The 12,345-nt window shown below is 47.6% G+C and overlaps 1 protein-coding gene across 3 annotated transcripts in view; it reads right to left on the reverse strand.

The window, feature by feature from the left end:
• DAPK2 (death associated protein kinase 2) overlaps positions 1-12,345 on the reverse strand; it is a 111,085-nt gene that overhangs the window by 36,720 nt on the left and 62,020 nt on the right. For all 3 annotated transcript variants that reach the window (XM_025884302.2, XM_073877166.1, XM_025884300.2), the window contains exon 3: positions 6,487-6,625. In XM_025884302.2, coding sequence (XP_025740087.1) covers positions 6,487-6,625 — 139 coding nt within the window. The remainder of the gene's footprint in view (positions 1-6,486; positions 6,626-12,345) is intronic.

Here is a 12,345-nt window from a genome sequence, read left to right on the forward strand (position 1 = left end):
GAACATGAGCACAACACACACACGAACATGAGCACAACACACACAAACATACACATGAACACACACACGCACACACATGAACACAATATACACACAAACATACACATGAACACACACGGACACAACACACACACATGAACACACACGCACACACACGAACACAACACATACACATAAACACACGTGCACACACGAACATGAACACAACACACACACATGAACATGAACACAACACACACACGAGCACAACACACACACGAACACCACACACACATGAACACAACACACACACATGAACACAACACACACACACATGAACACACACACACACACACACACCTGTTCATAAAAAGCTGGAGAAAATACACCAAATGTTAACAATGGTTGTTTTGGAGTAGAAAGTCTATGGGTAACTTCCTTGCAAGTTTCTGTGTTTTCTATGAGTTAATACTTTTTATAATAGCATAAAAGACCATCCTTCACTTAAAAAACATTAAAGGGTGCCTTTGGGTCATCTCTTTCCCACATTCTTATCATTACCTCCAACTGGCCTACTCTCTCCCAGCTATCCTCTCTGCCTGCCAGAATTTTCTTTCAAAATCAGAAATAGAATCATGTGTATCCATTCATTAAAGGTCTTCCACCAATTATTGTTAATTTTCTTAAGTGTGATAATTTTCTTAAGGTCAGTAGATGCCTACAGAAGTGCTGAGAGTGAAGTGTCAGGATGGCAAGAATCTTCTTTCAAATTATACCGTTTTTAAAAATAACATATTAAAGAGGGCACGTTCTGTGTGGAGCACTGGGTGTTATGCACAAACAATGAATCATGGAACACTATATCAAAAACTAATGATGTAATGTATGGTGATGAACATAATAAAAAATAAAAAAACATGTTTTTTATTTTAATTTTTATTTAAAATGTTTTTAATACTAAAAAATATATATACATATGTGTATGTGTATGTGTAGACACACATATATCAAAATCCCTTTTTATATAAACATATATTATTCTTTTTTAAAGACAGAAAGAGGTAAAGCAAATGCGCCTACATGTTGAATCTAGGGGGAAGGTGTAATGGTGTCCATTGTAGTCTTCCAATTTCTCTAAATGTTTTGAAATGTTTTCATAATAAAAAATTTTGAGGGAAAAAGCCTTCCATGGTTTACTTTGGCAGACCATGGTCTGCCCTGAAACTTCACAATCTCACCCTACTCTATCATGCCTTACCTTTGCTTCATGCTGCCAGGTTTTAGGATGGAAACAGCCTCATTCTTAGAAGTTCTACTTCAAATGCATGCACATTTTATAGCAACTAATAAAATATACATTTTTTTAAAATGTAAGGAATAACTTATTAGAAATAAAAAACAATGTAACCAGATGAGATATTAACTGTGTGAAAGAGAAGTGCATGGCACAATACAGACCTTTGGATTAATGGTGTGTCAGAGGCATGGTCCAAGGAAGTAAGAAATCTACAACTGTCAGAATCTGGGGAAAGAAAAGCTGGTGGCACCCAGCTGGCTTCGTGTTTCCTCACTGGCTAAGTTTAAGCCCCAGCTCTGTCATTTAATACCTGCGTGATCTTGGACAAGTTACTTAACCTCTCTGAATCTCAATTGCCTTGTGTGTAAAAAAAGGACAATACCTTGTACCTCCATGAGTAGCCATGAGGATCAAATGAGAGAACAAATGTGTAAGCATACTCTATTCCAGAAAGTGCCATAAACATTCAAAGTATTATTAGTATCATTTCTGTGAAATCTTGACAAGCAGACCCCATCATGTCACGAACATAAAAATAACTCAAAGGACGATCAGGGCATAGAGGAATTTGGATCTTGGGGGCACTTTGTTCAGACATTCACCTCTTCACAAACAATGAATCATGGAACACTACATCAAAAACTAATGATGTATGGTGATTAACATAACAATAAATATTTTTAAAAAAAGAAATTCACCTCTTAATACTATTTATATAAACCAAAAGGCCCCACCATGAGAGTTCTGGGTTCCTGGCTTGCATATAATTTCATTTAATCCTCACAGCGTGTTCTTTTTGCTGAAAATACCAGTCAGACCTGAGGACGACCTTCCATTTTTGAATTCTCCAGTTGGGTTTGGGGTATAGGGAAGACACACCCATACTCAGAAGAGAAACTCCCAAATACAAAATAAACACAAAACTACACAAACCCGCCCTCTACAAGGCCTTCATTTGTATTGGAATGGCATACCAGGGTGAGGTTCCTGGGTGGTACTGAAACCCACTTCCTAGTAATCCAGCCTGCAGATGCCATGTCTGAAGGCACACTGGGTGCTACCTCGTACTGGGGGGGGGCAGTCAGCCCCAGGGTTCCTTCCATCCACGTAAATACAGGGCAACATCATCTACCTTCACCTCCCACAACCACCCACATCAATGGGCCTTTCTGGGGTGTATTTACAACGCACACTGGCATGCTATTCCCTCTGCTGAGGCAGAACGCTTACCCCCAGAAGTGAGCTCTTGTTGGCAAGAGTCGTGGTTAGCTTTCATTTCAGGTGGCCTCCCCACCGAGTCCCACCATGGCCATCTCCTGGTAGACAGTGGGCCCTTGGAAGGCAGGTGCCATATCACATTGGTGTTTGACACTCTACTCCTGGGCATACAATAGTCCCTTAATAAATGTTCACATTGGGGCGCCTGGGTGGCTCAGTTGTTAAGTGTCTGCCCTCGGCTCAGGTCACGATCCCGTGGTCCTGGGATCGAGCCCCGCATCGGGCTCCCTGCTCGGCGGGAAGCCTGCTTCTCCCTCTCCCACTCCCACTGCTTGTGTTCCCTCTCTCACTGTGTCTGTCAAATAAATAAATAAAAAATCTTAAAAAAAAAATGTTCACATCACTGGACTGAAACCTGCCTGTAACCTCTTTTGCATTTTCCAGGTGACATGAAAGGGCCTTTGCCTTCCATGCATGCACTGGTCTTACTAAGGCATTCATGCCTTCATTTACTCACTCATTCAACACTGAGTAACTCTTCATGTGTCCAGCACGGTGCTAGATATAAGCAGCAGAAAGTGACTGAGAGCAACAGATACTCTCACCAGAAGGCTGTGCAAAGGGAGGCAGGTTCATTCTTAGTTATGCTTTGGGAGGTAGCAGGGATGGTAAAGCCTTCCCAGAGAAAATGGTCTTTCTGCTGGGCCTAGAAGGATGAGCAGGAAGGAAGTCCATGGACAGAGGAAAGGAAGAGCAGGGGCTTCCTGGGTGGGAACAGCACGAACAGAGGAGGAGAGAGGCCAGAATGTGGATCTGTCCTCTTGTTGCCTGGGGCTAGTGTTTCGGAGCGGGGAAAGGTGGCTGAGGTCAGAATCAGGGCCGAGGCAGTGTACAAAAGGCCTGAACACCATGCTGACCGTTGGTTCATTTATCCTACAGATGACAAGGGCCCATCACAGATTTCTGGGCCATAGACTGTCTCGATCTGTTTTCCCAAGACTGCTTATCATATGTTAATTTGTCCATTTATTGCTCTCTGCCACAAGGCTGGGAGCGTGTCATAAGCCGGGACAGGGCCTCACCTCTCTAGCTCCGTGACTGAACACAGGAGGAGCTTATCAGCTAGCAGCCCCAGGAGAAGCCGTTCGTATATTCCAGAGGCAGGCGAGAGCTGCCCCTCCTCCATCACCTGCTCCTTCAAGCCAGAAGATGAGCATGGAGAGCAGCAGGTCACGGGTAGGGGCCTGGAGACAACAGGGAGGCTGTGTTCATGGGACCGCAAGGCTAGCCTGACTCACTGGGTGAGGAGCAAGAGAATACAAGAGTTGAGGAAAGCAGAGGCACCTCACAGAGAATGAAAATCAGGAAGAAAAACATATTTGTGTAAAATGATTTTTAGATGATGGGAAACGACCTGGAACCGAGAACCCTCCTCTAAGCTACCAGCTGGACTTGCTCCATCATTCCTTCCAGCCGAGGGGAAGTTCGAGCCAGGGGCAAGCATACCCATATTCCAGCTCCAAGAAGTGGCTACCCCATCATGAGGTAATGCAGCTACTCATCACTTCCTGAAGTTGCTCACCTGGGCCTGTGCCAAGGGACCACGGATGGGGGCAGAGAGGTGAGAAGGCTCAGAGTCTGCACAGCTCTAAGGACAGGAGGCCAAGATGGGGGTGAGCAGTATCCTCGCCCCGCACACATCCGGGGCAAACCCAGACTGTCTCCAGGTCGTGGAAAACAGCCAGACTGAGCCCAGGAGCCTGCCATGCCCCAGCAGCAACCAATCTCAGCTCTCTGTTGGGCAACTGAGAACTGCACTAGCAGGCCTGTCTTCCTAGTCTAATGGACCCAGAATCCTGTCACGAGAGTTGTGTTTTCTTTTCCTCTACTCTGGGAGGGGAAATAACAATAGCGGGGACTATTTCAGAGCGCTGTCTGGGAGCCGGCACGTAATGCTGCTTCTCTCTAACCCTTGCAACAACTGTGCCAGGTAGGGATTATGATCTGCGTTGAAGCTGAAGGACTGAGGTTCAGTTGTGTCCTAGTATACAGCAGAATGAAGACCAAACCCCGACCCGGCCGCCTCCAAGCCGGCCCTCCCCACCCCCCAGGGGCCACACAAGCAAATTAAACAGCATGAAGCTGCGGCTGTCATGGTACCTATGGGATTACAACAACTCCTACCTCTCTACCAGGTCTGGCTGAGAAAAGACAAAGGAGCCCACTTTGAGGCCAGGCTCCTGGAGCCAGTAAAAGACACAGAAAACAAGTTAACTGTCCATAGTACTATCAGGAGGGAGACACAAGTGCAATCCAGGTAGACCGTTTCTTGCTTGGTGCATTACCACTCTGAGATCCAAAGGCTCGCTCAGGCCACACCCTCACCCAGATTACTGCACAAGCCTCCCAGCTGGGCCACCAGCCTCCAGGTGTCCCCATTTTCCCCAGCCTTCCAGCCAGAGAGATCCTTCTGAAACATACATCCACTCGCCTCACCTCCCTGATCACCTGCTTCCCCAACGACTCTGTATCCCTCAAGGTAAAGTTCAACCTCTTTGGTTTGGCTCTCACGCCCTTGTGTCTGCCTTCTGCTCTCCTCCTGGCTTGTTTCTCCAGCCATTAGGAACATCCACCCTTTGCCTGTACGACCCTGAATGCATTGTGCCATTTCCAGACCATGTAAACTGCTGGCCTCTCATTCTTAGAAGACCCTTTCCCTCCGGTAACCCCTCCCAGTCCTTCTACATTCAACTCAAATATCACCTCTTCCAGGAAGCCCTCTCGGATACTGCAGTCTGACTTAGATGCCCTCTCCTTTGAGCTCCCCAGCTCCCCTATATGTACTTCTTTTTTTTTTTTTAAAGATTTTATTTATTTATTTGAGAGAGAGAGAGAATGAGAGAGAGAGAGCACGAGAGGGAAGAGGGTCAGAGGGAGAAGCAGACTCCCCGCTGAGCAGGGAGCCCGACGCGGGACTCGATCCTGGGACTCCAGGATCATGACCTGAGCCGAAGGCAGTCGCTTAACCAACTGAGCCACCCAGGCGCCCTCCCCTATACGTACTTCTATCATAGCACTTAGAGTTGTTGATTTTTTCTGTCTCCTGTACTAGGTTTCCTAGAAAAGAGGAACTGAGCCCAGACAGGGCCTCAGCTGGTTTTTGTAACTGTAGCAGTAACTAGGCACGTGGCACAATGCTTAAAACACAACAGGAATTTCTGGATAGAAAACTGAGTAGGTCTTCACCCCGGGAAATAGGTCCCTCCGGTCACAGATTAGAGGATCTTTATGCTTCGGGTGTCTGTAAAGGCTTATCAGTCCACTAAACTGAGCTCAGTTACTAGGGGAACTGATCCTTCTACTTTGACCACACTCTTGCTTTCTGAGGTCCTATGTGGTCACAGTGAACTTTCTCGACCCTGAATACCAGTTACCACAAATGATCAGTGCCCCTTGGAAGCAGTTTTGTGGCCACAGCAGGGGATGGGAACAGGGACGGCAGTCAGCGGTCCCTAGGCTCCAAGACCGATGGCCTCTGGGCCAGGGGTGCTGGAGGCTGTGCAGGGCCCAGAGAGCCAGCCAACCTCAGCAGTCCTCGCCCGAACGCTAACACTTCTGCCTCCTTAATGAGTTAGTTCTTGGCTACTGAAGAGTCCAGCCTTGTGAAATGTGTTTGGTTTCATGTTTCCTGTCAGTGGTCTACTATTTAAAAATGACACCCCACCTGCTGCCTGAAAGAGATAAGGTACCTGTGGTCTGAAGAAGCAGCTTCTTGCAGTCAGCCCCTGTGTGAAGAAAGCCCAATCTGCAAAATGAAACTGAGGAGAGGGACGCCTTCTGTGGCGTCATTTCTTTCCTAGGAGCTCAGCGTTTTCCATGGCGAGACAAGGGAGGAGGGCCAGATGGGCACTGAGCCCCTCCTAGCAGTGATGTCAGAAGTGACTGGGCCCATTCTTCCTAAAATGATTCTTCTCCCTCATCCCCTCACTGACCTTGAGATCAAAGTGAGCAATTTTCATGGCATGAAGGTAGTTCACACCCTCCAGGATCTGCTTGATGAAGCTGGTGGCCTCCTCCTCACTCAGCGACTCCTTCTGGGCCAGGAAGTCGAAGAGCTCTCCTCCCGACACTCTGCAAGACACCGGTGGGGGAGGGGGGCGGGTCCGGTCAGCCCTGCGTGTTAAGAGGCCAGGCCATGGGTGCAGCTCCTGAACCTGACCCCCACCATCTGGACAGACAGTGGGATCCCCTCACCCATCTCCGGGGCTCGGTCCAGCCAGCGCCAAGAACTGACTTTGTTTCTATTCGCTGTGTTCTTCCCTTTGGATCACAAGGGTAGGAACCGCTCTTGGGGAGTCACCAGAGGGGTCCTGGGTTACCCTGGGTGTTATCTCTCCCCACCCCATGACCGAACGGGCAGAGGACAGAAGTCAGTGCTGTGGGATGACAAAGAGGAACGTAAGCTGCGCCAGAAACTGGAGACCTAGGTTCTAGTCCAGCCCTGCCACTGACCTTGGACAACTCACTTACCCCTCCTGGCAGACCTTAGTTTCCTTACCTGCAAAATGAGCAGGTTGAGTAAGTTGGCTCTTAAGGCCCTTTCTTTCATTTTACAAAAGATGGCCTCCTCAAAGCTCAAGAGAATCTAGGCATGGATGCTAGACCCATCTAAAAACCTGAAAATGCTACTTTTGTCCTCACACACCCCTACTCTCGCACCTTCTGGTAGGTATGGCGGGAATGGAGGCCCAGAGAGCAAAAACAACGTCCCTCGTAAATACTGGTTTACAGTTTTTAACTGAATTAGAGATGTGGGGTTGCCAGATAAAATAGGGGATATTTATTTGCTAAATCTGACAACCCTACTGAGCTTGTTTGTCCTCTGATGGATGCTAGGGTATCCAGCCAGGACGTGCTTCTCTGGGACTGGGACAGAGCCAAGGGTCATCCCAGGGAAAGATATTGGGAAGAGATCTGGGCTAGGGGGTCCAAGAACTCAGGATCACCTGGAGAACCTGTTTAAAATGCAGATCCCAGGTCCTACCACAGACCCTAACAAATTAGATTCTCCAGCCCCCAAGCCTTGGAACCTGTATTTTTACAATAACATAATACCAGTAATTCATATTCATTGAATACTTACTCTGTGCATGATGCGTACTTTAGGCACATTATCTCATTTAACCGTCAAAATACCTTATGAGCTAAGTCCTAGTATTTTCCTATTTCACAGCTGAAAAAAAACAGAGGCTCAGTGAGGTTAAGTGACTTGCCCAAGGTCATGGAGCTAGTAAGTGGCAGTCAGGATTCAAACCCAGGCATAATGACTTTCAACCACTATCTCATACTGAGTGTCCTCAGATGATTCTTACATGGCCAGAATGGCTTCTGTCCCAGTTTGGGGGAATCACCTGCCACCTAGTTCATCCTAAACAAAGAGTACCAAAATTTCCTTTTTCTCCTTTCTTTAAAAATGTCCAGAAGCACCTACGGCCCCACTAATCAATCTCAGCCTCATGAAAAACAGAGCCACAGGACATGATGGGTACCACAGGCAAATACACAGCAACACCTATGAAGTTATCTCACTTAAGCGTACATCTGCTTAAGCCTCTCACTCAGTGCTATCCAACAGAACTTTCTGCAGTGATGGCAATGTGCTCTATGAACACTGTCCAACAGAATAGCCACAAGTCACACGTGGCTATTGGGCATCTGAAACATAGCTAGTGCAACCCAGGAACTGAATTTTATATCTTATTTCATTTGAAGTTATTTTATCTTATTTATTAAGATTTTATTTATTTATTTGAGAGAGAGAAAGAGAGAGAGAGAGAGAGAGCACAAGCAGGGGGAGTGGGAGAGGGAGAAACAGGCTTCCCGCCGAGCAGGGAGCCCGATGCAGGGCTCGATCCCAGGACCCTGGGATCATGACCTGAGCCGAAGGCAGCTTCTTAACCAACTGAGCCACCCAGGCACCCCATTTTGAAGTCATTTTAATTCAAAAACTGAAGTGGTATAAAATATTTTCCTGCAAACACAACTTTATTGTTTTGATAGGATTGTATTTCATGCTAACCATGACACTGAGAATGAACTAAATGTGCTGTAAGTGTAAAAACCACACTGGGTTTTGAAGATGGAATATGGAAAAAATAATGTAAAATATCTCATTAATCGTTTTTATATCGATTACATGTTAAAATAATATTTTGTATATATTGGATTAAATAAAAAATATGATGAAAATTAGTTCACCTATTTCTTTTCACTTCTGATTCAATGTGGCTAGTAGAAAATCTCAAATCACATATATGGTTCATATTATATTTCTCTTGAACAGTGCCAATACGGAGAGTATCTTATTTAGATCTAACTATTAGTTTACAGGAAATGCAAGACATAGAGGAACAAGTTTACTAACAGCATGAGGAGGGAATAAGCCAAATCCAGGCTGTGAGACAATCAACGGGACAAATGACCTAGTTTTTCCAACAAATCAATAGCATCGAGAAAGAAGGGGAAGGAGAACTGCTATAGGAGAAATGAGACAGAAGAGAGAAAAGAACCAGATGCAGTAGATGGACCTCATTTGGATGCTAATTCAAATAAAACAGCCGTAAGAAGATATCTTTTGGTCTATCAGAAAAATATCACTATGGACTGGAGTGTAGAAAGCCTCGGTGGTCCCGAGGCCCGGTTGGATAATTCTGTTAGGTGTAATAGATATATGAAGGCCACATTTTTAAAAACTGTCATCAGTGAGAGATGCACACTAGAGTATTTATATGTAAAGTGACATGATGTCTGAGAGTTGCCCTAAAATATTCCAGCAAACAAACAAACAGTTGGAGTGGGGGCAGGTGGAAGAGTGGGAGTTTTATATAAAACAAGACTAGCAAAACATTGATCATTTGAAGCTGGGTGATGGGCATATAAGAGTTCCTTACACTATTCTCTCTACTTTTGTATATGTTTGAAATCCACCATAATAAGAAGTTAACAGTAAACTCCCACGAGGGAAGGGGGAGGGGAGGGGGGCAGTCTCTGCCATCTCCCTCAGCTGCCCTCCCACATTATGACCATCACCACCTGGCAGTTCCTCCATAACAGATGAGGAAACCGAGGCCCACAGGAGGGGAAGTGGCCGTGCAAGGTCTCCCAGCAGGGGAGTGTGCAGTCGAGGTCATGTCCAGGCCCCGGCCGTCGTCCAACGCTGTCTTTCGGACTAACGTGTGATGGGAGAAGAGCTGCCCTAACTCTCTCAGCAGTGTCTGTCGGGGACTGGTGCTCACATCATTCTGAAGAGCAAATGAGTTGGTGCAATAAGGAAGGATTCAGCCCGGTGACTGGAACGTGCCAGCACTCCACCAGCAGGGGCTTCCGCCGTGATGTTATTGTTTGTCACATGTGGTTAGTGTGGGAGAAGGCGCTGGAGATGCGGTGAGGCTCGGGGAGGGCCTGGACAGAGGGAGCAAGGGAAACAGCACAAGCAAAAGGTGCAGAGACGGGGCCGTGCGCAGGACATGCATGTGGCAGGAAGTCCCTGAGCGCTGGCCTGCCTTGGAGGGGACGGGCACTCCTACTGGCATGCTCGTTCTGTCACTGCCTAGCACGTCACTCTCCACCTCAGTCTTCGTTCATCTGTCAAATGGGGTTAAAAATAGTTCCCTTTGGCAGACAGAATAATGTCAGAAGCCTCTGTTCCTGCTGGGGCATGAGCTTGTCAAGGGCAGGAGCCGTGAATCAGGTCCTCATCTTTATGTCTAGTGTCTACCACGTAATAGATGCTGAGTAAATCTTTAGAGAAAGTGGGGAGTGGTGCTCAAGGGGTGAAGAGAGCCTGAGAGAGGCGCCGGTGAGCTGGTGCCTGAGAATGTGCCGTCTGCTAGAGCCGCTCAGCTGGGTGTAGCCCACAGTGTCTGCCTCAGTGCTGGGGATGAGGCTGGTGCACTATTTTTCCATGTGTCTCAAGGGTGAGGCCATCTTTTGCCGCACCCCCACCTGGGCAGGTGCCAGAAACTGGAGCCCCTCTTAGCTGCTGAAGGAGTAACCCTGAGTCTGGTCAAAGGGCCAAGACGGTGGTTCCAATCCTTCCCTATAGACCCAACCGTCCCCTGGGGGTGTGGCACAGGAGAGTCCCAGGGCCTAGCTTTTCTTCTTGCAAAACAGGAATGAGGATGGGGAGCCTGGCGGGGCTCAGTTGGTTAAGCGTCCAACTCTTGATTTCGGCTTAGGTCATGATCTCGGGGTGGTGGGATCAAGCCCTGCATCAGGCTCTGCGCTCAGCGGGGAGTCTGCCTCCCCTCTCCTTCTGCCCCTCCCCCTGCTCACGCACTCTGTCTCTCTCTCTCTCTCTCTCACAAGTGAGTAAATAAACCTTTAAAAAAAAAAAAAGAGTGAAAGAAAAAAACAACACAGGAATGAGGGAAAAACCCAGCCTATTGCCCCCAGGAGGGCGGAATCTTGCTGTAGAGTTGGACAAGTGCTATGAGACCCTTGGTAAAGTCCTGGAAGGAAATACCATGCACCATATCGATATCAGGCATGGTAGTGGTGGAAGGGCATTTGATTCCGGGTTTACTCTAAGTTTGCCGCCTGTGCAATGTGCTTCCCCAAGCATTCTCTCCCTTGAGACTCACATCCCCCCGGAGGGGTACATGGAACTTCTGTCCTGATTTTTCAAATGAGAAACCGAGGCGCCAAGGGAGCCAAGTGACTTGCCCAAGGTCACACAGTCAGTCACAGAAATAGGATTTAGAGCCAGATCTTCTCAGCCCCAGTCCACCATGTGGCTTTCTCACTGCACTGTCTCCCCATTATAAAGCCTGAGTTGGTGCAATGAGGAAAGTTCAAAGCCACCCCAAGTAGTGGGTGGTGCTCACACATCCCCTTCAGCCGCACTCACATCCGAGCCCTAATCATACCACGCTGTTTTTAGCTGCCTGTCTCTCTCCCCAGCTAGGTTATCTTTGCTTCCACAACACCTTGTGTAACAGAGGCATTCAGTAGAAGGTAGGCGGATAAAAGAACAAAGGGGGAAAAAAGCATTAAAACTATCAACATGATATAGAATATTCTATATCATAGAGAAGGGACACCTTGGCACCGGTAAGAGACCTGCCTGGAGCCCTGTGCAAATGTTCAAATCCACAGTGTCCCCCTCTGAAACACAGAACACCGCCTGGCCCTGGTTTTCTGCCCTTCCAGCCCCTGCTGGGTCCTGTGAAGCTGTGGCCTCAGGCACACCCTACCCTTCCTACCTTAAATAGGATGCTGCCTAAGTGTAAAAGAATCTCATGATAATGGGGATGTGTCCTGTCACCCAGAGCCGCCGATGTGAAGGCCCAGGCTGGGTGAGGACTTTGGGAGGCAGTAATCAGCCACTCCGTTTGCCGGTGTGATCTGGGCAGGAGACCAGGTTAAGACATGGTCTCCTTTGGATAAAGAAAGGAATAGCCACAAAGGTCCTCAGAATCTCCCCCAGAGTCCTGGAAAGGCGGGAGGCGGATGAGCCCACTGGGGTAAATGTCCAAGTCCGGACACCCAGGCTGGGGACACTCACATCCATGCTCAGGCAGCTCTCCTCAAGGTTTTGTTCATTTTCCCCCTAACATAGCTTTTCCCAAGGGTTTCTCAGCCCCAAAACCTCTTCCCTGGAGCTCCCTGTCTCCTCCCAAATGTCTCCCCTCTCGCATCCCAAACCTCTTTAGCTTAAAGATGAAAAGCAAAACCTAACAGTCTGAGCCTCTTCTGCTCTCCTCTCAGCATCCCCGGGATCAGTCCCCTTCCCACTCAGCTGATCTTCCTCCTCGCAGGTTGCTCTGCCTGCTAGAAACACTTTTCTGACT

The sequence above is a fragment of the Callorhinus ursinus genome, unplaced genomic scaffold (genome assembly GCF_003265705.2).
Source record: "Callorhinus ursinus isolate GAN/ISIS: 27379988/994484 unplaced genomic scaffold, GSC_fseal_2.0 scaffold25, whole genome shotgun sequence".
NCBI lineage: Eukaryota > Metazoa > Chordata > Mammalia > Carnivora > Otariidae > Callorhinus > Callorhinus ursinus.